Raw genomic sequence first — 27,127 nt, forward strand, 5'->3', positions numbered from 1 at the left:
TGTCATATCGCCGATCACCGGAGAGGCCAATGGCGAGAAGCTGATCACGAACTTGTCTCTCTATCCAGTCGATGATGCAGGCTGCAGTGTGAGAAGTCTCACCATGACGACGCCCATTACGCTCGCGCCATAACATGTAGACAACAACTTGGAAAACATACCGTAGAAGGAAGCCATCAACCCTATGGAGCTGTGGGTTAGAGAGAGTGTCGAGTAATGATGACCAAACCGTTGTGTAGTGGGCTCCAAGAAGAGCCTATGACAGCGCGGACCACACTTCAGAAGCAAAAGGGCAACTAAAGAACAGATGATCTCTAGTCTCCATTGCAGAGTGGCATAAAATGCAGGTCCCCGCAAGCCACCCGTTCCAAAACGCCATTCGTAAACCTGTCGGTAGGCGATCCAAGGCTGCCAACCAGACACAGAAAGAGAACTTTGGAGTAGCATGAGCAAACAAAACTCCACGATGCCAGGATACTGTGTTAGAAGTCGTTCGTACATGATTCCATGTATCTCGAGTGGAGAACTTCTGGTTGAAAACGTCATTCTTACCTCGCCATAATAATTTTTCAGGTTTTGTCTGTCGTCGCTGCCATTGAGAATACAAAGCATCCTCCATTGCAGTTAACTGCTCCGATCTGTGCCGCCGTCGACGACGATGAGTCCAAGCATCCGAGAGTGTACTTTGTCGACTGATGCCCAGATCAATAACACCTCTGTCACCAACAATGTCAATAAAAGGATCCAAATCTGACCAGTTATCGAACCAAAAAGAAGTGTGAGTTCCATCCCCAACCTCAACTTTACAAAACGTTTTGGCCGGTGGTCGATATGTGAGAAGCTTTTTCCATATCCAGGAGCCCAAACTCGATGTGCTCTGAACTGACCAGAAGGATGCTTGCCGTAAAAGATTCATAGTAGACCATGCCACCCACAAGGAGGTACCATGGGATATTAAACGCCAGATTAGCCGCAACAAACACACAAGATTTGCTTCCTTTAAAGAACGTAAACCAAGTCCTCCCTCTGCTTTAGGCGTACAAACAACCTCCCATGATACCTTTGCCTTTCGAGCATTCATTTCTGTCCCAGACCAAAGGAAAGCAGAGCATAAAGATTCAATATCAGCGATACACGCACTCGGTAGTTGGAACGCCCCCATCCAAAAACTACAAACACTCCACAACACAGAGGATATCAGATTAAATCGACCAGCATAGGATAAAGAACGAGCAGTCCAAGAGCCTAGACGTTTTCGAATCTACTCCAATAAAGGAGTGCAATCCATCACTGATAGTCGTTTGGTGACGAGGGGGAGGCCAAGGTAGCGGACTGGTAAGGAGCCCACTACAAACGGAAGTTGCACCCCAGGAGGATAAGCAACATCACCAGCCAAGTAGATAGTTGACTTCGCCAAACTTATAGTGAGCCCTGAAATCTTAGCAAACTGATCAAACACCGCCAACACGCCCTCAATAGATTGCAGCTTACCATCCGATAGAACCAGAAGATCATCAGCAAAGCTTAAATGAGTGAGACCTAAGTTCTGACACCGCGGATGATAGCCAAACAAACGCTCTCCCGCTGCCCTGTCCAAAAGTTTGGAGAGTACATCCATACACATGACAAACAGAAGTGCGAGAATTGGGAATAAGTGCGAGAATTGTAGCATTAACACCCTTAGGCAAGAAACCCTTGGCAAAAAACGATTGTACAGCCAGTACAAATTCTGCACCCACTATGTCCCACGTTGCTTTAAAGAATTCAGAAGTGAATCCATCAGGTCCCGGTGCCTTATCACTTGGCATAGAGAAAAGGACTTTTTTCACCTCATCACCAGTGACTACGCGGGTGAGAGATTTCTGATCAATGGCAGTACATCGATAAGGTAAGAGCTGCTCAAGCTCCTCCACCATGATCCCTTCAAAGTTTGCAGGAACCTCCTGCAAGAACTCCCTAAAGTGTCGCTCAGCCTCACGCTTTATATCAGCATCCTGTTTGACAACATTACCATCAGGACAACGAACCTCCTAAATATTATTCACGGCTTCTCGAGCTTTAGCCGCACTGTGAAATGTTTTGTTGTTCTTATCCCCCACCTGCAGCCAATGTAACTTAGACTTCTGTTTTAAAAACTTTTCTTCAAGACCGACTAAAAAGTCCCACCGTTTAAAAGCAGTGTTCTCCTCCTCCATCAACTGAGTAGAGGGATTAGATAAAGTAGCATGCTGCTTTTGGCATAAATCAAGATAAGCCTCTACTGTTTTCCGAACAAGGTGCCCTATCCGCCTCCTCGCTAAAGAGCACAACATTGGTTTAAGACCTTTAAGTTTTTTGGAGTAACGAAACAGAGAGGATGTGGATAAGAATAAAGGCATCATGTCCTGACAGTACTCACCAACGAGTGGTTTGAATTCCTCCATTTCTGTTAATAGATTTACAAACTTAAATGGTCGACGTCGTGTATGAGTTGGAGCACCTCCACCATGTATCATTATGCGACAAGACAAATGATCGGAACAACCACCAGCGGCAAAAACGCTATAAGAGTGCGGATATGAACGCTCCCACGCTCCATTTATCAAGAAACGATCAAGTTTTTTAAGGATAAGGTCATTCTCCCTCTTATTACACCATGTGTAAAGGGGACCATGATACGCCATATCCGAGAGAGAGAGCAATGATTGATGACAACTTAAAAATCACGCATTCCCCCTGTGACCAGCGGACTATCATCCACTCTTGAATGCTCCACCATGTTAAGAGTTTCATTGTAATCCCCCATAAGTAGCCAAGGCTTATGCTGCAGAAGTGGCGAGTCAGAATGATCCTTAATCTCCTGCCAAAGGATCTTCCTAGCCTCCGCAGTATTCAGAGCATACACAAAAGAACAAAAAAATGCCTCTTGATCCTCCATCTTCACAGAGCAGGTGATGATCTGCTCACTCTTATAGAACGGATCAACCCTCACATTTCCTTTCCACATAACCTATATACGACCCTTGCGGTTATGCTCATAATTAGACAAAAGAGACCAGTCAGGAAACAGACGACTCACCAACTGCTCAGCCTTCCTTTCCCTTACTCGAGTCTCAAGAAAACAACCAAACTGAAACTGATTACGCTCCACCCACTGTTTAATTATGGAATGCTTAGAAGATTTATTGAGACCACGGACATTCCAAAAAAAATCAGACATTATTATTGTGAGGGAGGCTTCCTGCTCTGGTTAGGAGCAAGAAGATTTGAGACTGTTTTATGAGCCGTTTTGGTACCACGCGGCAAGTAGGGACGCGTAGAGACCACTCCCTGCGAACCCCTTACCTGAATGCCCCCGTCAGGATGCCGAACCGTAACATTTTTGGTGGCCATACAGGCCTGCACATCGTTGGTAGACGGCAGATCTACTCCACTCCCCTCCCCTGTTTGAGACTCTTCATCAGCTCCCAAAACAGAGTAAGAGTTTGAGAGCAGAGAGGCCTCACCAGACTTCACAGAACTAGTTTTGTTACTTGGGCTCCGACCCGATTTTGGCGTTTGCCAACGTTCCTCCTCCTGGTTATCATCAGCATCGTGGACCAAATTTTCTGGGAGTACAGAACTCTGCGAGACAGGCGGGTCTACAGCTAAAAATTCACGTTGTGCCGAGGATGAGTCCGTAGCAACAGTTTTGAGCAGATTCGAAGGAGATTGCTCTGCCTGCTGCTCGTTGACAATGTTATCCCCAAGAGACAAACAAGTAGACACAAGATGGCCCCATGTCTTGCATCTGGAACAACGCGGAGGAAGCCAAGGGTAACTATAACGGATAACGAAATCTAGTTCACCTTCCTCCTCTCCCATAAACGCATACTCTGTAGGGAGCTCCTTAGTTAAATCCGCTTCCACCAAGATTTGAGCCTCAGTGAAGCTGGTGCACGCCTCTGTTTTGGGGTGTAACCGAATAGGTTTCCCAACTGCACTTGCCAAGAACTCCAAGCCCTTGTTCGTGAACATTGTGGGAGGAATATTTTTCAAAGTAACCCATAATGGGATTGACTTCATGGCCGGTTGAGCCTCTTCAGTGAAAGGGTTCCACATTCCACGATTCAAAACTCTATTCTTCATACCCTCATTTCGAATACGAAACTTAACAGTGGACTCATTCACCACAAAGACATCAATCAGGGACGACCGGTCTCCTAACCTCCAAATCTTATTCACTATCATGTGTATTTTCCCTACATGAGGAGCTTTAACATGGAGAAACTTTCCAATCACAAAATCCTCCCATAGAGGCTTTGCCCCGACAAACACCGCTCGAGGAACAACAACCCTCTCCTTACCATCCACCTCCGACACTTCGAACTTCTGCTTTGAGAAAATACGTTTTTGTGCGACCTGGAGAAAAGAACGTTTCCCCGTGTGAGTCTCCGTTGCAGGCTGAATCGACGAAGACACCGCTTTTGAACCAACCACATGATCCCTATCAGACAACTGCACGTCCATCGAACCCTCATCAAAAAACACAGACCCCGTTTCTTTCTGCACAACCCCCACCGGAGCCTCCATCTGACCCGAAACCAACCCCTAGACGGCTCGGAGAAGCCGCCGGCGACACTATCCGTGACCAAAAAGTAAGAAAACCCTAATTGCTCTTTTTTTTTCGCCCCTGCCACGTCAGCCCTTCAAAAAAAATCTCGATTTGCTATTTATTCTTTGTTCTTGACTACTTTCTAGTTTGTATATATGATAACGTGTAACTAATATGCAGTATTATATTAATTACATGAAAGGTTGTTATACATATGTTATTAAGTGGCTGTTCGAGTAAGTGACGATTACGTATGTGGATTGTTACGTTGGTTCACTAGTGACATTTGGTCACATATATAAAAATGAACGAACATCCCATAAAAGATATCGTAACAAAACAACAACAACAAAAGAAACATAGAAAGAGAGAAGAGCGTGGATTCCTTGTCTATCAAAGGAATCATAAGATAGAAAAGTCAAAGGAAGGAGAAAATCAGTTTGAAGACTTGGATCTATCATCAAACATAATCAAGCAATGGATCAAGGTTAGTGTTTCTACTTCTCTAAAAAAGTGTTTATGGTTGAATTAAATTAAGTCTAGATGATCTTTGGGATGCGTAGATTTCATGAATATAGAAATCTAAATTTATATTTGGTATCAAAGCCACCTAGATTTGTTTAATTCACCGTTAGCGAAACATACTTAATTCGTTTGATCGAGTGTTTACGAATTCGTTTATTCTGGGTCATTCGTGATGATTAGAATTAATAACGATACATTCATGAACCGGTGCTTATCATTACAATGGACGGTTAATGCATATTTAATGTGTAAAAAATATCACAATTGATAATAATAAAATATGCATTGTCGAAGATGGAATTATAGGAATGATGAGTAGTGGTGTTTTCATGCACGTAAATATGTTCAGTGATTGACATAAATGGTTTTGTTAGATTCTGTTTAAATAGTGAATGGTTGAAAAGTTACCTATCATTAGATAACTGGTTTTATGCATACACCGATACACGTATTCGATTTCATGTATAAGTTCATGGCACTTTTGAATGTATTTAAATTCACGTTCACTGAGATGCGTATAAGCGTATCCATGATTCTGGGTTTTGTGTAGTGGAAAATTACTACATATGAATTCGTGTAGTGAAAAATTGTTTCCGCTGCAGTTTTATAAGTTTAGGGTAATTGTGTTATGTAATATTAATAGAGTAGAAAAATAATTTATACTAATTAAATATTTTAATATTTATTTGTATATAACTTGTTAGTCATCAAAGTGGCCTTGTTATATTGCATATAGACAGTAAAATTTTAAAGATTTATTAATTGATCATGATTAAAGAGATGCTAAAAAAATGACATAAAAGTTTTGATTGATCAATTATTTTGTTATCTATATTGTTGAAGATCACTGAAAAGTGGATCACTGGATATAGTTAATAATATGAAAAGAATTAATATTTTTAATATAGTCAATAATATGTGTACCCAAAGGTAACATGTTTATTTGATTAATATGTGATTTGATTAATTATAAAATTATAAATTTAGCATGTTAAAAGGGCTTGTGTTTAAATATTGCCCAAAGGTTATTTAAATTCATGCATTACATTTAAGTTAGGTGTTAAAAGTCTGTATAAAAGTGTCAAAGCACTAATAGGTAAGCATGTTTACATGTTTGCAGCTTCTTCAAACTTGTATGCATACGCTAATTTTGTCGTAAAATTCAATGGACTGAATTACGATGAATGGTCTGATAAGATCCGGTTTGCAATGGGTATAATGGCCTTGGACTCTGCAATACTAACGGATGAGGAACCTGCAGCCATTAAAGGAGTTAGCCCTGAAACTGAAAAGTCATGTTATGAGATTTGGGAACGATCTAACAGGCTGAGTTTGAACCTCATGAGAATGACGATGACAGAAAGTGTTAAGCCATCTATGCCTAAGACAGAGAAAGCAAGAGAATTCATAGAGAAAATTAAGGAGTGTACACACAATCTGATTTGGCTGACAAGTCGATTGTAGGAAGTTTCATGAATGAGCTTACTACGAAAAAGTTTGATTGGTCTCAGCCAATTCATGATCATGTGACCCACATGTCTAACTTGGCAGCAGGGTTGTCAACCTTGGGAATGGAAGTTCATGGGAATTTCTTGGTCCAATTCATTATGAACTCTCTACCTTTTGAGTTTAGTCAGTTCCAGGTGAATTGCAACACCATTAAAGATAAATGGGACTTTAAGGAGTTAAACGCTATGTTGGTTCAAGAGGAAGGGAGAATTAAGAAAATGAAGGATCATGTTGTCAATCTTGTGGGCTATAGAAATGCTAGCAGCAATAAAGAAAAACCAAGTAGGAAGGACAAGATGAAGGATAAAGCTTTCATGAAAGGCCCCGAAAGTCAAATCCAGAAGGAAAGGAAGTGTTTCTTTTGCAAGAAAATGAGACACTTCAAGAAAGACTGTCCGAAAAGAAAGGCATGGTTCGAAAAAAAAAGGTACGCAACATATATATGTTTGCTCTGAATTGAATCTTGTCGAAGTGCCTACAAATACTTGGTGGTTAGTTAGTGGTGCTATTACTCATGTGTCTCATATTAAACAGGGATTCAGTTCGATTCAACCTACAAGAGGAGCTGAACAATTTTTGTTCATGGGAAACGGAATGAAGGCACGAATTGAAGGCATTGGGACTTATAAGTTGATCTTGGACACTGGATGCCATGTAGATCTTGAAGGGTGTCTCTATGTACTTGAGTGTGTTAGAAATATTGTTTCCGTTAGTAGGTTGGACAATTTAGGTTTTGTTTTTAAGATTGGACACGGTGTTTTCTCATTGTACCTTACTGGAAGTGGTACTTTGTTTGATTCACTTTATCGTTTCAATCTTGATATAAAGTTTTCTGAATCTTTGTTTAATATTGAAAGTCAAGGCATTAAGCGTAGTGCATCTGATGAAAGTTCAGTTTTCTTGTGGCATCAAAGACTAGGTCACATTGGACGGAAAGAATTGTGAGGTTGGTAAAGAATGAAATTCTTCCTCACTTGGATTTTAGCAATGTTCTAAAATACGGACTATGCGGCCATATATACGGTGAGTATACGGTAAATGGTGACCCACTGTACCGTTTATAGTCTAAGCGTTTTAACATATACGGGTTGGTCTAATTCGCTTACTTATACGGCATATATACGGACGATTATACGGTTAGCGCATATACGTCAGTATTTTTTTTTTTTTAAACCTTCAATCAAGTTATAAAACGAAACCTATAAATGGAAGAAACCCTAAGCTTTATTCGTTTTCTACTGCCGTGACACTTTTCTCAAACTTCATTCTATATTCAGAGAGTTTTCAGGTTTTCTTTACTCATCTTCTCTTGTTTTGATTACATGATCTTTCTCTTTTTGGCTTTATCATGTCTATAGTATCGTTGTTGTCTTGTTGATTATTGAATTATAATACTTAACATCGTTAAACTAGGTTTGAGTTTTGAATTTTGATACTACAAGTCGACGGAGAAGAAGAATTTGAAGATTAAAATTGGTTTATTTTTCTGTTTTCGTCTTGCTGTTTCAATTATTGAGTTTTAGACTACTTGGTTTGACAATTTCATGAGTATTTTTGCAGAGATTTTAATATTTATTTTGTTCTTTTATTATATATATTTATTTTTATATATATAATATATTTATAAATTTTCATGTCTATATATATTTTTGGTAAAATATATTTACCGTATATATCCCGCATATACAGCCGCATATACAGCTATACGCTAAACGGTGGTGCACCACCCGACTAGCGCCTAGCGTATTTTAGAACATTGGATTTTAGTGATCTAGATGTGTGTGTAGACTGCATGAAAGGAAAGCAGACTAAACACATTACAAAGAAACCAGCCACAAGAAGTACTCAAGTTCTTGAGTTAATTCACACTGATATATGTGGTCCGTTTGATGCTCCATCTTGGAGCGGTGAAAAATACTTTATGAATTTTATTGATGATTACTCACGTTATGGTTATACTTATCTGCTGCATGAGAAATCTCAGTCTGTGAATATCCTAGAGATATTCATTAATGAGGTGGAAATATAATTAGACAGAAAAGTGAAAGTAGTGAGATCTGATAGAGGTGGTGGGTTTTATGGAAAATTTACAGAAAATGGACAATGTCCTGGTCCATTTGCAAAGCTACTTGAGAGTAGAGGCATTCATGCACAGTATACAATGTCTGGTACTCCTCAGCATAATGGTGTAGCTGAGAGGCGGAATCGTACTTTAATGGAAATGGTTAGGAGCATGATAAGTAATAGTTTTTTACCCCTTTTGTTTTGGACATATGCATTAAAGACTGCAACGTATGTCTTAAACCGGGTTCCTAGTAAGGCAGTTCCTAAGACTCCTTTTGAACTGTGTACGGGAAGGAAACCAAGCTTAAGACATTTACGTGTTTGGGGATGTCCAGCAGAAGTAAAGCCATATAATTCACATGAAAAGAAACTTGATTCGGGGACTGTCACTGGCTTCTTTATTGGCTATCCAGAAAAATCAAAGGGGTATGTATTTTACTGTCCTAAGCATAGTACGAGAATAGTTGAAATGGGAAATGCTAGGTTCATTGAAAATGGTCAAACTAGTGGGAGTGGTGAACCAAGAAAGGTGGACATTCAAGAAGTTCAGGTTGAAGCTTCTTCACCTGTTGTCACACCTAAGATTGTTGTTCATATTGTTTCAGTACAGTCAAATGAGATAATAGAACAACATGATGATGTACCAATCCCAATAGATGAAGGGACAATTAATGAACCTGTCGCTATTCATGAAGAAAATGGTGTACCACAAGAACCATTAAGGCGATCTGGAAGGAACCGAAGATCTGCCATTTCATGACTATGTGGTTTATGCTGTTGAAAGTGAATATGACTTAAGCATTGACGAAGACCCGAACACATTCCGAAAAGCCATGGAAAGTGACAATTCTGAAAAAGGTCTACTTCCGCGAAAGAAGAAATAAAATCTATGGGTGATAATAATGTTTGGGACTTCGTAAAGTTGTCAAATGGTTTCAAAACCATTGGTTCTAAATGGGTCTTTAAGACTAAACGCGACTCAAAAGGTAACATTGAAAGATATAAGGCTCGCCTTGTTGCCAAAGTTTTCACCCAAAAAGATGGCATTGACTATAAAGAGACCTTCTCTCCAGTTTCAAAGAAGGATTCTCTTAGAATTGTTTTGGCTTTGGTGGCTCATTATGATCTGGAGCTTCACCAAATGGATGTGAAAACCGCATTTTTGAATGGAGAGCTTGAGGAAAAAGTATATATGGATCATCCTGAAGGGTTTGTGGCCACAGGAATTGAACAGCTAGTGTGTAAGCTGATATATGGACTTAAACAAGCTTCCAGACAATGGTATTTGAAGTTTAATGATACCATTACGTCATATGGGTTTGTAGAGGTTACCGTTGACTCTACATAAAGATCAGTGGGAGCAAGTTTGTAATTTTAGTCTTATATGTTGATGATATTTTGCTTGCTGCGAATGACATGGGTATGCTAGATGATATAAAGAAATATCTATCTTAAAAACTTTGAAATGAAAGATATGGGTGAGGCATCTTATGTGATCAGAATTGAAATAATTCGAGATAGATCACAAGGATTGCTAAGTTTGTCTCAAAAAGGATATATCAATAAGGTCTTAGAGAGATATAGAGTGAGTGAATGCTCTGCTGTTAAAATTCCAATTCATAAAGGGGACAAGTTCAGTAAAATGCAATGTCCAAGAAATGAATTAGAACGCAAAGAAATGGAAAGAATTCCTTAGGCATCAGTGGTTGGGAGTTTGAACTATGTTCAAACATGTACTCGACCAATTATTAGTTTTGCTGTTGGTATGTTGGGTCGATATCAAAGTAATCCCGGAATGGACCACTGGAAGGCTGCAAATAAGGTTCTCAGGTACTTTCAAGGCACCAAAGAGTTCATGCTTACATACAAGAGATCTGATGACCTCGAGGTCATTGGATATTCAGATTCAGACTATGCCGGATGCGTTGATAGTAGGAAATCGACGTTTGGATATTTGTTCTTGTTAGCTGGAGGAGCAATATCGTGGAAAAGTGGAAAGCAGTCTGTCATTGCTTCTTCCACTATAGAGGCCGAATTTGTGGCATGCTTTGAGGCCACAGTTCATTCATTGTGGCTGTGGAACTTTATCTCAGGGCTTCGGATTTTCGACAACATAGAGAAGCCGCTGAGAATTTACTGTGATAATTCTGCAGCTGTCTTCTTTTCAAAGAATGACAAGTACTCAAAAGGTGCTAAACACATGGAGATAAAGTACTTGTCTGCCAAGAAGAAGTATGGAAACGTAGAGTGTCTTTTGAGCATATTAGGACGGATATGATGGTTACAGATCCGCTAACTAAGGGATTACCACCCAATGTGTTCATTGGCCATGTAGAGCGTATGGGTGTTATAGATAAGACCTTGCTGTTTTGATTATAGGATGCTTATTATATATGAGACACTATCTTAAAGTTATGTTTCTGTTTTTATTAAACATGTTATCATTAAAGGATGTGTACACATTTATGGTTTATAGATGACATAAGTATTTTGAGAATTAAGAATCTTCTCAGTAAAAAAGAATAATATAAAATTGGAACTGACTTGTGATACATGGAAGGGGGCATGTGTTCAATGACGTGTGACCGCCATAATTCGATCAGTTTGATTTTATTATTTTTTTTTTTTGTCAACCATTGGACCACAACTGGCCGACCCATTAGCCAAATTCCTACATTCGTAGGAGCCGGGACTCGATCCCGGGTGTGATGGTGCCTTCTACAAATGGACTAACCTTCTGCCACTGCACTAAGGTCACTTCACAAAAATGATAAAGATTAAGAGCGCTTGATATTAAAGTGCGCATTAAAGTTATTAAACTATTAAGTTGACACAAAGGCCAAAAGGGAGAATGTAAGAATATTTATATTTTGTGTGACCTATGTATTTTTTGGTTTAATAATAAAGTTCAAGTTCATATTAACGTTTATAAATTCTAATATATAAGACGACACCGTGATGGATTATTTTTAGTTAATGATTAGAATTGGGTGTATTGATAACCTCTTTCTTTATCAATATATATAGTTAATATCTTTCTATGGTATTTGTATATATGATAACATATAATTAATATGCAGTATTATATTAATTACATGAAAGGTTGTTATACATATGTTATTAAGTGGCTGTTCGAGTAAGTGACGATTACATACGTGGATTGTTACGTTGGTTCACTAGTGACTTTTGGTCACATATATAAAAATGAACGAACATCCCATAAAAGATATCGTAACAAAACAACAACAACAAAAGAAACATAGAAAGAGAGAAGAGTGTGGATTCCTTGTCCATCAAAGGAATCATAAGAGAGAAAGGTCAAAGGAAGGAGAAAATCAGTTTGAAGACTTGGATCCATCGTAGCATAATCAAGCAATAGATCAAGGTTAGTGTTTCTTCTTCTCTAAGAAAGTATTTATGGTTGAATTAAATTAAGTCTAGATGATCTATGGGATGTGTAGATTTGATGAATATAGAAATCTCAATTTATAATGGCTTCATATCTGGTCTTGTCAGTTTAGTATATGTGAGCTATCTCTGGCACCAGAGGATCGTCAGGGTTTGGGTCTGTAAGAAGAGAGCATACCGAGAGAAGCACCTACAAGAGCAAAATGTTTGACAGTTTGTATATTAGACCATAGAGCTAGCTTCTCGGGTATATACCAAATTAAAACTGATGGAGAAAATGAAAATACTGAAAATTAAATAAACATATATATCAAGAAGCTCTGGTCTTATATTCATAATTTCAAACCTTAGAGATGGTAAGGGCAGGGCTCCATTGGTCTTTGAGAATGTCCAACCATATGTTTCCATTACTGTTGATGTTTGGGTGAAACACTTTGGTTCTGAAGACAACCTGCAAAATATCAACCAAACATCACGACAAAAAGAAAAAGAAAGAAACGATAGTAAGAAAGATCAGAACTTTATATAAACCATTTGGGAAACAATCATATGATGTTGAATTTGGACTTTTTTGGGCGATTAATTTTATTTAAAAGGAGGCTAAAAAAAGTTTCCGTGTTGCGGAAGTAATTTACCTTGGGAGGTTTGAAAGGATAATCCGGAGGGAAATGGATATTGACAAGGAAAACACCGCCGGAGTACGGACTCTCGTTCGGACCCATTATGGTAGCTTGCCATTGGAACATATCTTCTCCCGTTGGACCTAAAAACCCGCCAAACCAAGGAGAAAGGAAATATCAAAAGTCTTTAGAAGAAACAGTACGTAGTACTGATATAACTTTTTAATACATGGCTTATTGTATTAACAAGAAACTGTGAGCCTCTACCTGCACTGCATGATACAGGAGGAAACTGTGAGCCTCTACCTGCACTGCATGATACAGGAGGGTCTCTTTGCAACTCCTTAAGTTCTTTCAATATCCTTCTCGTTGCCATCGGGTTGCAGAATGGTTGGTTCAAGGGAAAATAGCGTTTAGAGAGAAAATGCAAAAGATTGTTGATTATGTGTAGAGAATAAGTAGTGAGAGGTGTGTTTTTAAAGCGTGAACCGTAAGCAAAGATTGTTGATTCTCTTGCAAACAAGATTGCTTGTGATATGCTCACCATTGTCATGCATTACATAAATTAAAGCAAGTACAGGTGAGTCTTACCTTGGTGTATCGATCAGTGGCATATGGACTCTCTTCAGGCCAAGACATTCTTCATACATCTCCTTTCCTCTCCCCTTTCTCACTTCTAATGAGTTGTTTCTCCTAATATAGTGGTAAGTATTCCCGCCTGTCACGCGGGTGATCTGGGTTCGATCCCCGGCAACGGCGCCAAAATTTGATATGCTCAAATTAACCCTAGAGCTACTCTCTCAAACAAGAGATCAATGTAGTACTTAGGGGTCGAATCCACAGAGACTCAAGATCAAACACAATAAATTATAGAGTTTTTGATATTACGCTAAACATATTAAATTATATTAAAAACAAAAGAAGACAATGCAAAATATTAAATCAAAGGGTTGTGAATTCAGAAAATCAAAAGGTTAGGCTTAGGGAATTTCTCAGGTAATTATGAAGTATTAAATCAATAACTAAATAGGATTCAAATAATTAAAAATCAGATTTAGAACTCTAAACACTTTTGTAAAATAAATCAGTTCTCAATGCAAATATTATCTAAATTTAAAACCAGAAAATCCAAATTTCTTTGCAAAATTCTAGGTGAAAAATTAGCTCTAAAAACAAGTTTAGATTGTTCACAAAATTACTAAATCAAATCTCTTTGCAAGAAGTAATTTTGATCATCAAAAGGTTTTATCAATTATATTCTCATATCAATCAATAATCCTAAGATCTAAATCCAAATGGCTAATCAAAGATCTAGCATTAAGAACAACCTATGATGAAGATCTAGAAAGATAATGAATCTTAAATAAACAGATCTAATAAATCATAAAATCCCTGTGAAAAGCCGTGAACCTAACAAGCAAACTACTCAGACATAATCAATGAAGAACAAAACATAATTCTGAATAATAAGCTATTGAGATTAAAAGTAAAGAGAGAGTTCAAGAATTCTTCTCTCAAAGCAGTTCATATCTCTCTCCCAAATGCTCTCAAAATCTCACAGGGTTGCAGAAAATAAAACTTGCTAGAATAAAACTTAAGGGTTTTCTAAAACCCAAAAACACTATTTATATGTCCTAAAACACGTCAGGGACTTGTGTTGCAATTTAGGAAAACTTTGGGTAAAATTGTAAAACTTCCAATTTCTTCTTTCTCTCGTCGGATAAACATAGGTGTCTACCGATGTTCCTTCGGTGCCGGTCGACGCTGCTACTCTGATCCGAGTCCAAGTTCTTTTCCTTCTGTAAAATGCTCCAAAGTCATCCAAATAGCTCCACTTTGCTCCTTCCGTGCCAAATTCCTAAATAACCTGTAAAGACTCAAAAACAATCCTAGAAACAAATGAAAAGACTCAAAAAGCACACTTATATCATGGTTAAAAACCGTAAAAACCATGATATATCAACTCCCCTAGACTTAGCCTTTGCTTGCCCTCAAGCAAAACAGAAACTTAGACCTGTGAAAGAGGTTTGAAAACATAGGAACTCCCTCAACTGCAGACAATTGATCTTCGCACTCTTCATCGCCTTGACTCTCAAGAACTTACTTCATATACTTTGTCATTTGAAAAGCATCAACATTCCTTACTCAAATCCCACAATCCTCTGGAATCTCTAGTCTCACCATTGTCATCTCATTACATAAATTAAAGCAAGTACAGGTGAGTCTTACCTTGGTGTATCGATCAGTGGCATATGGACTCTCTTCAGGCCAAGACATTCTTCATACATCTCCTTTCCTCTCCCTTTTCTCACTTCTAATGAGTTGTTTCTCCTAATATAGTGGTAAGTATTCCCGCCTGTCACGCGGGTGACCCGGGTTCGATCTCCGGCAACGGCGCCAAAATTTGATATGCTCAAATTAACCCTAGAGCTACTTTCTCAAACAAGAGATCAATGTAGTAGTTAGGGGTCGAATCCACAGAGACTCAAGATCAAACAAAATAAATTATAGAGTTTTTGATATTACGCTAAACAGATTAAATTGTATTAAAAACAAAATAAGACAATGCNCAACGGCGCCAAAATTTGATATGCTCAAATTAACCCTAGAGCTACTCTCTCAAACAAGAGATCAATGTAGTACTTAGGGGTCGAATCCACAGAGACTCAAGATCAAACACAATAAATTATAGAGTTTTTGATATTACGCTAAACATATTAAATTATATTAAAAACAAAAGAAGACAATGCAAAATATTAAATCAAAGGGTTGTGAATTCAGAAAATCAAAAGGTTAGGCTTAGGGAATTTCTCAGGTAATTATGAAGTATTAAATCAATAACTAAATAGGATTCAAATAATTAAAAATCAGATTTAGAACTCTAAACACTTTTGTAAAATAAATCAGTTCTCAATGCAAATATTATCTAAATTTAAAACCAGAAAATCCAAATTTCTTTGCAAAATTCTAGGTGAAAAATTAGCTCTAAAAACAAGTTTAGATTGTTCACAAAATTACTAAATCAAATCTCTTTGCAAGAAGTAATTTTGATCATCAAAAGGTTTTATCAATTATATTCTCATATCAATCAATAATCCTAAGATCTAAATCCAAATGGCTAATCAAAGATCTAGCATTAAGAACAACCTATGATGAAGATCTAGAAAGATAATGAATCTTAAATAAACAGATCTAATAAATCATAAAATCCCTGTGAAAAGCCGTGAACCTAACAAGCAAACTACTCAGACATAATCAATGAAGAACAAAACATAATTCTGAATAATAAGCTATTGAGATTAAAAGTAAAGAGAGAGTTCAAGAATTCTTCTCTCAAAGCAGTTCATATCTCTCTCCCAAATGCTCTCAAAATCTCACAGGGTTGCAGAAAATAAATCTTGTTAGAATAAAACTTAAGGGTTTTCTAAAACCCAAAAACACTATTTATATGTCCTAAAACACGTCAGGGACTTGTGTTGCAATTTAGGAAAACTTTGGGTAAAATTGTAAAACTTCCAATTTCTTCTTTCTCTCGTCGGATAAACATAGGTGTCGACCGATGCTCCTTCGGTGCCGGTCGACGCTGCTACTCTGATCCGAGTCCAAGTTTTTTTCCTTCTGTAAAATGCTCCAAAGTCATCCAAAGAGCTCCACTTTGCTCCTTCCGTGCCAAATTCCTAAATAACCTGTAAAGACTCAAAAACAATCCTAGAAACAAATGAAAAGACTCAAAAATCACACTTATATCATGGTTAAAAACCGATATATCAGCTTGCACTCAGAATTTATTTCAGTTATCATTGTTTATAAAAGATGTCATTTTAAAGTTTCTTTTTAGCCGCCCACTTTGCCCATAAAGGTGATGAAGAAAGATCCATTCTTTTGTTCTGATTCTGAAAGAGAGACCTGCCTTATGGTCTTACATGCTAGTTGCAATATACCATATATGTTGAACGGTCTTTAATGGGACTTGGTAAAGTTCTTGTTCTTCATAAAGAATCTAAGAATCAGAATATCTTAAACATAACAATCGTTATTAATTATATCCTTTGTTCTTAGTTTTCTTGTCCACGTTCATTGGACTAACAAAAGTAAATGGTCAAGTTTCAGAGCAAGTCTGATCAAATCAAACTGACCAACTTGGAGATACAAATATGTTTTCAGAGCTCGCGAAACCGAAAAATAACAAACAATCCAACCTTTCAAAGCATTGAGAACATGAAGACTGAGACTATATAAACCAGGAACGGTAGAACTAATGGAATGTTTTCTTCAATTACAGTGAAAAATAACAAACACAAAAATGAAAGATGTTGAAAAATAACAGAGAATAATTCTCATCCAGAAGAAAAAATGTTGAAAATTAGAGCTAAAATACTCAGCTTTATAAAGACAGAACTAAGAGAAACAACAAAACCATGTTCTTAAGACCAAACAAAATGATGGATAGCTGTATAAAGCTCATAAATAAAGAGAAAGAAAAAAAAAAAAACAGTAAAATAGATAAGGTTGAAAAAAAGACATGCCCAATGCTTTCACCTAAAGCCAATGATCTTCCCAGTCTTCTTCTCCTTGTATCCTCTCAGTCTGATTCTGAATCTGATTTTGACCCTGATTATGACGCTGATTCTGATTCTAAATCTGACCCTGATTCTGACTCTGATTCTGATGACTCATGAACATATTCTGGTTTCTCGAATGGAGGATGGAATGACTTGAGTAGTTCCCAATTGTTAAGATTAAGATCCTCTACGTGGTTAACATAGGTGCAAACACTACGAGGTTTCGGAAACGCTTCACCAAGACCTTGGATCTCAACACGTTTGAGAAAGTTCCTTTCGAGATTGAAGTAGAAAACATAAAACGGTTCTTTAGGTGTATACTTGCGTATCGAAAAGACTATTTCACCCGAATTGGTCGCTCCAGCGATGAAAACGTGACGACGGAAGAATCTATCATGGGTCCAAGTGTATTCATATTTCGACCATTCCTGTTTCTCAACATCCTCTAGAACACAGACACACAACTCATTAGTGGTATCAGATTCACATCCAAATAAGTGTCGACATCCTCCCCCATATAATAAAGCGCATGAACGTCGACATCATCCTCCCAATAAATCATAGCTAATTTGCCTTTATAGTTTATCAATCGACAAAACCTTTCTACGTCAATAAAGGTGAATTTCTCAGACCTAACATCAAAGCAAACTATCACATAGTTATGAGGACTAAAATGCGAAGTGTCACCTAAGTAATACAAAACCCCATTGATGCATACCCCTTCACTCCTAACATCATGTTTTAAGGAACATTTGATCTTTCTCCACCTCAGATCTCCATCTTCTTTAAATATAAGTATTTTAGGATGACCTGGACGACCAGATGGATAAAGCATGGACAATGCCTTGTACTGCTTGTCAATCGGGTCAAATCCGAAAAAGCTGTACGCCTTTCTGTAAGTATACCGTCTAGGTGTGATCGCATACAGTCCTGTGACGGGGTTACATACCAGAGGTCTAGCCTGCCATCGATTACCATGGATATAGAACAAGCCTGAGGCGTAGCCACATGAAAAATATTTTAAGTCAAAATAATGATTGATCAGTAGACCTTTTAGAGAGAACTTCACATGAAATTCAGCCGCTGCGATATGAGTCGTAGACGACGATTTGTCATATGGATGCTCAAGCTGAGGTAACGAGAAGAAGCTCCACTCACCAAGCCTTCTTCTTCGATTTCTTGGCCGTTTTCTACGAAGGCGAATAAGAGGCGCGGCTTAGCAGAGGACCTGGTCGGGAACAACTCTTTGAAATATGGACTACCAAACATTGACACCCATTGCTTCGACACACAACGAAATCTCGCCACTGACTTTGAAGGTAATCTCGACAATATCTTCGTGATGAGATCAGTAAGTGATGATATGGTAGATGATGAACTCATGATTTTTTTTGTTTTTGGTTTCGTGAACTCATGATTTGCCGATCCAACATAGAAAGAGATATGCTAAAAACTTTAGACCTAGAGAGAAACCTAGCAAGGTATATTAAGACGTACGGCGTAGAGAAACCTAGCTACCATTATGTTTCGGGAATATATATATAATATATGTTACGATTTTAGTCGGTTAAGAAAATAGGCTGATGTGACGTCCAAGTGGGCTGCAAAGGTATATGTAGTTTTTATTCCATTCGGACTAATAACTTCGTTTTTGTGAAGCAGGTTCACGAGTGAAGGACTTGCTAATGTTTCTAGAAGATGGAGATGTTTAACAAGTTAACATGTGTAGATATTCAAGTTTTTCTCGGTTAGTTGTCATAGTGCAAAATGAATGTACATTACTCTCTATTGCAATCAGACATTTAGTGAACTGATAGTTCAGAATCTCCAAAGTTATTTGTCAACTCCCTATTTTTGTTGGGTCTTGCAGCTCCGTAGAGGCCAAACACACATACTAATCAATTATGGCTTAAATGATATTAATAGTGTAGATTAGTATAATATTTAATACTAGGTTGAGTCCCCTGCATTGTACGAGATTATTATATTACTTTTTTTTTTTAGGTTGGTGTACAACTTTTTTCGAGAGATTTTACAATGTAAAGAACATACCAACAAAAGTTTATTTGAGTGGATAGACTTTATTTTTTTTGGTTAAAAGTCATTAGGGCGTTGGGGTTGTTTTATTTGTATCCATTAGCAGGAAAATTACATTTTAAAACTCCTTCAAAGTCTCATTGATTAACACTTTAAACTTTGAGATATTTTCACTAACAATATAAAACTTTAAAATGATTTCACTAACACTTTACCTTAAAACTAACTTTTCTGTTTGTACCGCCACAGAAGATGACAGAAATGTAATATCCGTCAACACAAATAGTTAAACTATGCTGGTTTGATTTAAATACTTATTTAATTAATTTAATTTAATATAACTATTTATGACGATTGATAAAAAAAAATTAAAAATACATCAAAACAAAAAAATAAAATAAAGAATCAGAGGTAAGGTTAAAACATTTGACAAATGTAAAATTGAAGACGACAATATATTTACAAGATTTATTGGTTTCCAATGAAAACTCAATCGATTTGAATCAGATTCTAGTAGAGATGCATTTATTAAAAGAATTAATAATCTGAAGAGTAACGTCGTAAAAGTTTTGTCTACAATGAAAAAGAACACAAATTTATTTTTTATCTTTTTATTTATATATAAAAACTAAAACTAATTAAAATTTAAATTAAACCAACATAGTTTAACTATTTCGCGTTGATGGATATTATTATTCCATTATTTTTTATGATGGTACAAAAATGAAAGTTAGTTTTAAGGTTTAAAGTGTTAGTAAAATCATTTTAAATGTTCAAAGTGTTAATAAAATCATTTCAAAGGTATATAATGTTAGTGAAATTCTCTCGATCCTCAAAATAGTGCAACTTCAAAGTCAAGAGGAAGTGGACCGTCTCCTCCTCATAGGCTTCAAGGTGAGCTCGCATCATGTGGCCCAGGTGGCACATGTCGAATAGGAACTCGACATCTCTAGGGATGCCCAACTGCTTCATCGTCTCACGGTGAGGGTATCGGGTACCAACGAAGCTCATCTTCCAGAAAACCTTGAAGAGTTTTGCCGGAGTCTCCACCTCCTTCTGCTTCAGCCTCTGCAAGGATTGGTGTGTCCTTTCTCTCTGCTCCTCCTCTGTGTCTCGATCCTCTTCCTCAGCTGCTCTCTCAGCTACCCTATCAGCCTTTTCCAGGGCTGGTCTCTTCCCTCTTGCATCCGCAACTCTGCTCCTTGACCGAGATGTTAGGATCTCCTCTTGCTCTCCTTCACCAACATCAGAATCGACCTCCAAGTTCTTTCGGATGTAGACAGGTCCCTACGTCGAGAAGAGCGGCAAACAGCACTCGCCATTGGACTCAGTGAGCGAAATCGGTGGTCTACAGGAACGGTTGCTCGAGCACCGGATCGGGTGACGGATCGAGTTGAACATCGGGTTGGGGAGGCAGAACGTCCAACTAGCGGTTGGGAATGCGGAACGTTTCCTCTTCCTTGGGCTTCTCGTGATTCGACGGCATCACCTCCGATTGTAGCAGCGGTGGAGGTTGATCTTCTTCCCTTCCTTTGGTAGGTTTTCGTGTGTGACTCCATTGTTGAATCCTTGAGAAGAAAAAGCTAATCTTCGTGGTTAATAGGGTTAAATCCCAAAGAAGATTGAATAACACTTGAGTTCGAGAGAGAATAGACAGTATGGAAACTAAAAGCTCTAGGGTTGAAAGAAACTTATAGTTGCTGCTGAGGGAGAAGGTTTTCGAAACCCTTAGATAAGCTAGGGTTATTGGGTTCGGCTTCACCGAGAGTGGGCTTTCTTGTGGAATTCGGACTTAACTCGCCACCCGAGCAGGGACACGATCAGGCGCGTCGAGTACGGTGTCGGGTTGACCCTCGGGTTCCTCAATTTCCTTTTTTTACTTTTCAATTTTTTTTTCTTTTTTTTTATATTAAAAAAAATTACAAAAAGAAATAGAAAACAAGATTTACAACAAATAAAATCAAAGAAAATAAAATAGAAGATACCTTTGGGACTTCCTCCCTAGTGAGCTTGTTTAAAGTCACTAAGCTTGACTCTTTATGCTCCTTAAGCATGGGATCCTTGAGGGAGAGGTTTTGGAATTCTCTCCACTGTAGCAGGCTGGTTCAACTGATTTTCCAGGTTTTGTCCAGGTTCTAAGGCAAATGTGGTGTTGACTTCCTCAATATGTTTGACTTTTCTCTGCTTTGTCTTAGTGGAAAAAGCTTGACCATCAATGGTTGGCCTCTTAATCCCCTTCTTAACATCAAACTCCATCTTGAAGTGCTCCCCATGCTCTATTCTGATCTTGCCTTGCTTTACCTCAATCACAACACCTATTGTTGCCAAGAATGGTCTTCCTAGGATCAGCGGATCGTCTGGTTCCTTATCCATATCAAGGATCATGAAATCAGTATTAACTTCCACCCTTCCAATCCTGAGTGGCAAGTTTTCCAGGATCTCAATAGGATGTCTGACTGTTCTATCAGCTAGAACCAAATACAGACTACTTGGTTTAAAACTGGTGAATCCCATCTTGTTGGCAACTGATAGTGGCATAATGCTAACAGAAGCTCCAAGGTCGCACAAGCAATTCTTGAAAATCCGGAGTCCTATCGAGCATGGCAAAGTAAAGGAGCCATGATCCTCCAATCTTTCCTCGATTTGTAGCTCAGGATCTAAGCACACTTCACACCTGAGAATTTCAAACCCAATCTCATTGACAGCCTCCTTAACCTCATTCTCCAGCCAAGCTGCCTCCTTGGCAGATTCCTCTTGAAGTTCATGTGGTGGCAAAAGCTTAGGAGGTGGAGTTCTACACTTGGCCATACGCTTTGCAAGTGCCTCCAGTTGGATGTAAATTGCAGCATTGAACCTTTTCTTTAGCTCCCCTTCTGCTGCTACATGTAGTTGAGGCTAATCTCTCATTTCAACATCTACTCGATGTATCATCCGATCACCCTCATTGGGTAGGTCATTGGGTTCTGCTTCAGGCGGTTCTTCCATTTGTGATCCTCCAACCAGTGCTCGATTATCAACTTGATTAGTCTTCTCGGGTAAAGGCTCGGGTTCATACTCGGATATGTAGTACTTGGCCTCATTTATCATTGAGTGATCCATATCCTCAACATGCTAGTATCATTTATCATTGAGTGATCCATATCCTCATTTATCATTTATGCTAGTATCCGCAACATCCCCAACTAGCGGTGTACCATCCCTAGCATTGTCCAAAACTCCACACAATGCAATATCCAGCAGCTGAAACTCGTGATCATTCACATTCCCAGTCTCTTTTCTAGCAAAAAGAGTGCATGCGAGGGACTTGTGAAAATACCTCAAGACAGGGCTCTTTATTTGAGCGGATTTGGAGCTTGTAGACTTGTAGGGGAGCTTGTCTCCTATTGTCAGCCATAGGGACCTCATTTCCTCCTTGCTAACCTCCATTCCCTCTCCATTACCAGCTTTGAAACCATACAGCTTCTCCATCTCCTTGAAAGTGAGTCAGTACTCCTTGTTTCTCACAGAGAAGGTGATGAACCCAATCCCCCCATCGGGTAGTAGGGTCGGGTGATCCTCAAAATAGTGCAACTTCAAAGTCGAGAGGAAGTGGACCGTCTCCTCATCATAGGCTTCAAGGTGAGCTCGCATCATGTGGCTGAGGTGGCACATTCCGAACAGGAACTCGACATCTCTAGTGATGCCCAACTGCTTCATCGTCTCACGGTGAGGGTATCGGGTACCAACGAAGCTCATCTTCCAGAAAACCTTGAAGAGTTTTGTCGGAGTCTCCACCTCCTTCTGCTTCAGCCTCCGTGAGGCTTGGCGTGTCCTTTCTCTCTGCTCCTCCTCTATGTCTCGATCCTCTTCCTCAGCTGCTCTCTCAGCTACCTTCTCAGCCTTCTCCGGGGCTGGTCTCTTCCCTCTTGCAACCGCAGCTTTGCTCCTTGATCGAGATGTTTGGATCTCTTCTTGCTCTCCTTCACCAACATTAGAATCGACCTCCAAGTTCTTTCGGACGTAGAAAGGTCCCTACGTCGAGGAGAGCGGCCATACGCTTTGCAAGTGCCTCCAGTTGGATGTCAAGTGCAGCATTGAACCTTTCCTCTAGCTCCCCTTCTGCTGCTACATGTAGTTGAGGCTGATCTCTCGTTTCAACATCTACTCGATGTATCATCCGATCACCCTCATCGGGTAGGTCATTGGGTTCTGCTTCGGGTGGTTCTTTGATTTGTGATCCTCCAACCAGTGCTCGATCATCAACTCGATCAGTCTTCTCGAGTGAAGGCTCGGGTTCATACTCGGATATGTAGTACTTGGCCTCATTTATCATTGAGTGATCCATATCCTCCCCATCTTGAACATCACTGTCTTCAATGAGGTAATCCTCATAGTCATCATCAAGGAAGATGGCTTGGGCAGTGGCATAATCCTTAGGGTTTTGAACAGCTTTTCTTGGGAGTTGGTTGAGCTTTGGAGCTGGTTGGTTGTTGTGGTGGCCTTCTAGGTATCTAAACTTAGTATTGAGCGATTCGTACTAGGCGTTCAAATCATTGTATCCTGAGTCGATCTTGTTGCTCATCTCTGTAAACCGTTTTGCGATGTCCATAGCTGCTGAAGCCTGATTCTGAATCATTTGCTGAAGTAGGCCGCGTAACTCAGCCTCTTGTGATTGGTTCTGCGGGCCGTGATTTTGTTGGAATCTAGGTGGTTCGTTGTAGTTGCCAAAGTACTGCTGCTTAGGTGCATAGCCTTGATTGTACTGGACAAAAGGTTTCTGTTGGACCTGGTTCCCTTGAACTGCAGATGGGTAAGTTTGGTCATGAGGATTGGCAATATTCGGGTTTCGGTAAGACAGGTTTGGATTCGGCTTGTAGTTGTTGTACCCTTTGTTGTATCCTCCTTGGTTGTTGATGTAGTTTACATCCTCTATATGTATTGTCTCCCCATCTTGCTGTAAAAACTACTTTTCCTGTGATATTGCATGAACATGCTGCTGCTGGTTGAGGAGCTTGTCGAGCTTGTCATTGAGGGCATTCATGTCCCTCTTGTACTTGGCATCTTCCTCTCCTATAGATCGCACATTGCGGTCGTACTCCTCATTGTAATTCCCATCAGATTGAGCCAAGTTCTCCACTAGGTCCCAACCTTCATCAACATCCTTGTTGAGGAAGTTACCATTGCTTGCGGTGTCCAGCAACATCCGTATCTTGGGGACCACTCCTCTGTAAAGTGTACTTAGCAATGACGCATTGCTGAAGTCGTGATGAGGACATCTGGTAGTGTATCCCTTGAAACATTCCCAAGCTTCACTGAACGTTTCATTGTTCTTCTGAACAAAGCTGGAAATGTCATTTCGCAGCCTTGCGGTTCTGGAGTTGGAGAAGAATTTGGGCAGGAATGCCTTCTTGCACGCTTCACAAGTGGTGATGGACTCCTTGGAGAGTGATTTCTCCCAGATGTGTGCTTTGTCTCCCAATGAGAATGGGAAAAGCCTGAGTTTGAATCCATCCTCACTAACTCAATTTATCTTTGTGAGGCTACAGAGCCTATCAAATTCATCCAGATGATACAATGAGTCCTCCATTGGCAATCCATGAAACTTATTATTCTGTATCATATGGATGAGACTACTCTTGATCTCAAAAGTGTTGTTCTGGACAGCAGGTGGCACAATGCCATTCCTTTGAGTGTGAGTAGAAGGAGCATCTCCTGCTCCTATGTTGGTCCTTGCTTGAGGAGCTGGTGGACTGTTTTGATTGTTTATTGTCTCCTCAATGATTGCTGGTTGCGGTTGAACTTGTTATTGTCTGAGTAGCCTTGGCCTGTCGATATTGTTGATGAAAGGACTCAGGTTCTGGCTACCTTTGGATCTTGTTTGCATGCACAGGAAATTAGTCGAGTGTGTACACGATGGTCTACTCGATCTAGGTGATCGAGTGACGGGTCGGGTGGGTGCTCGGGTTGTACCTGAGATTCAAAACAAACAAGAACGAAAGCAAACAAGTCAGACTCCGAACCAATATAAACAAAAGAACTTGATCTAGCAAGTGTTGAAATCCTAAACGTAGCAAATTAAAAACAACCAAATGGCAACAGCGCCAAATTGATAAACAGGTTTTTCACCCAGGGTATCAATTCCCTATCCATTTGTAGTACAAAGGGTTATCAATCCAAATGGTTGTTTATGCTAGCAGGAAGGATGCAATCTGAACAATGCAAGTCAAGCCAAGCAATTATGAGTTTTATCTAACAATCCTAAAATAATAAAAGAAAAGAATATAAACAAAGAATCACAAGACCTAAGCACTCGATGCAAGCATTCGAGTGCAGGATCGGGTGGGGTGGTCGAGTAAGCAAATGAAATATGGACAACTCGAGGGGTTACTCGATACAGGTTATTGTATACCTAATCGGGTAAGAGATCGAGTGATGAATGAAAATGCAAGCAATTAAAATACGAAAGCTTCTAAGGATGGGGTAATCGAATCCTAAATGTTCCTAACCATGACAGATGCCTTACATGCCTCAAGCAAAAATTTCCTAGAAAATGAATCTCTAAAAACTTGTTAAAACACTCTTGTGATAGAAACAATCAACCTTGATCACTCCCCTACCCAACTCTCGTTGGAGAAACATGACCAAGCAGGCATTAAGATCCAATTCATTATTGTCAGTAAAACCCTTACTCATCTAATCTCTTAGGCTAAGTGAGTAAACCTCTAGCATTGGTTGATTCAAGTATCTCATCTACACCTCTCGGTGGTAAAACACCTTAGATCTAATCTCACCCTCTCGGTTTGTTGACAGCATTAAGAACACCAATCTAGATGGAAATGTATTAATCATATTCAATCAACTAAGACATCCTAACCGATCAAGAACACAAAATCATCTATCCCATCCCTAGAAACTTTACTTCACTACTCGGAAATCATAGCAAGCAACATAACAACAAATATGAAAAAAAATTGCATTATATTAAACGATAAAGTAGAGGGATAAGAGTACAAGAAAGAAATCTAAAGAAATGATAAAAAGTTATGAAATAAAATCTAAAGCAAAAGGGAAAAGTGTTTGAGTCGCTCAGTTCTCTCACAGAAGCTCTCGCTCTCTGGTTTGAGAGTCTGCGGCGTGCTCGTTTGCGAGGAAGGAGAGGAGGGGTTTATATATGGAAACCCCTTTGACCTACCTTCCCAGACCCGCCCGATGGTCCACTCGATTGGGTACACGAGGATGAAGTTGGGTTACTCCTCGGGTAGATCTTTGGGTTGTTCTTCCGGCTCTTGGATCCTCCTCGATCGTGTTGGGGTTCGGACATGTTCTTCCAGTTCGTTGGCTCCTTCGGGTACATGCTCAGGTTTGTCCTTGTTTTTCCATTTTAGGCTCTTAAGCACCTGTTTTCATCCAAAATATGCAAATGCAAAAATGCAACACCCTAAATATGCTAAAAATGCTAAGTTAAGGGTATGAACAATGCAAAATAAGGACAAAAAAGGATGCTAAAAACATGTAAATTAGAGAGTTATCAAGCGGTTACCGAGAGGGGTACCAGTGCAGGCTCCAGTTGTACCGCATGTGGCGGGGTGCAGCCGAGGGCTGCGGATGTTGAGGACTATCCATCTTTTGTTAGGAAGATGGAGCAGTTGTAGATGACCAGTACAAGATTCTTCTTGAGAGGTATCGAGCCTAGAGGGGCAGATAGGTGTTCATATGTAGTTGGAGCAGATATACCTCTGTTTGGTGGGTGATCCAGTTGGATATTAGAAGATGAGGGTGTAGGTGTAACATTGTAATGTTATATTTGTACCACGGGAAGTACCTCTGGTCGAATGATGTTTATAGTCTTT

General features: G+C 39.2%; 1 protein-coding gene and 1 pseudogene across 2 annotated transcripts; both read right to left on the reverse strand.

The window, feature by feature from the left end:
- LOC104791918 (ubiquitin-conjugating enzyme E2 29-like) lies at positions 12,083–13,313 on the reverse strand. 2 transcript variants are annotated; one of them, XM_019243280.1, is made up of 4 exons: positions 12,967–13,313; positions 12,715–12,842; positions 12,426–12,530; positions 12,083–12,269 (listed from the first exon to the last, which is right to left on the reverse strand). In XM_019243280.1, the coding sequence occupies exons 1-4, from the start codon at positions 13,250–13,252 to the stop codon at positions 12,189–12,191; spliced, it is 600 nt and encodes a 199-aa protein (XP_019098825.1). In that variant the 5' UTR covers positions 13,253–13,313; the 3' UTR covers positions 12,083–12,188. The 2 variants fall into 2 exon arrangements, with proteins under 2 accessions (XP_019098825.1, XP_019098827.1); XM_019243282.1 differs by having other exon boundaries at positions 13,006–13,297.
- LOC109132178 lies at positions 17,047–18,766 on the reverse strand (annotated as a pseudogene).

The sequence above is a fragment of the Camelina sativa genome, chromosome 1, assembly GCF_000633955.1.
Source record: "Camelina sativa cultivar DH55 chromosome 1, Cs, whole genome shotgun sequence".
Classification (NCBI taxonomy): Eukaryota; Viridiplantae; Streptophyta; class Magnoliopsida; order Brassicales; family Brassicaceae; genus Camelina; species Camelina sativa.

What these genes read in the sequence shown, in the direction of transcription:
- LOC104791918 (XM_019243280.1), bottom strand. Translation starts at nt 13,252, where the DNA reads ATGACAATGGTGAGCATATCACAAGCAATCTTGTTTGCAAGAGAATCA. An exon ending in TCCTGTATCATGCAGTGCAG is followed by an intron (nt 12,843 to 12,966) that starts GTAGAGGCTCAC and finishes GCGGGTTTTTAG; the next exon opens with GTCCAACGGGAGAAGATATG. An exon ending in ATCCTTTCAAACCTCCCAAG is followed by an intron (nt 12,531 to 12,714) that starts GTAAATTACTTC and finishes GATATTTTGCAG; the next exon opens with GTTGTCTTCAGAACCAAAGT.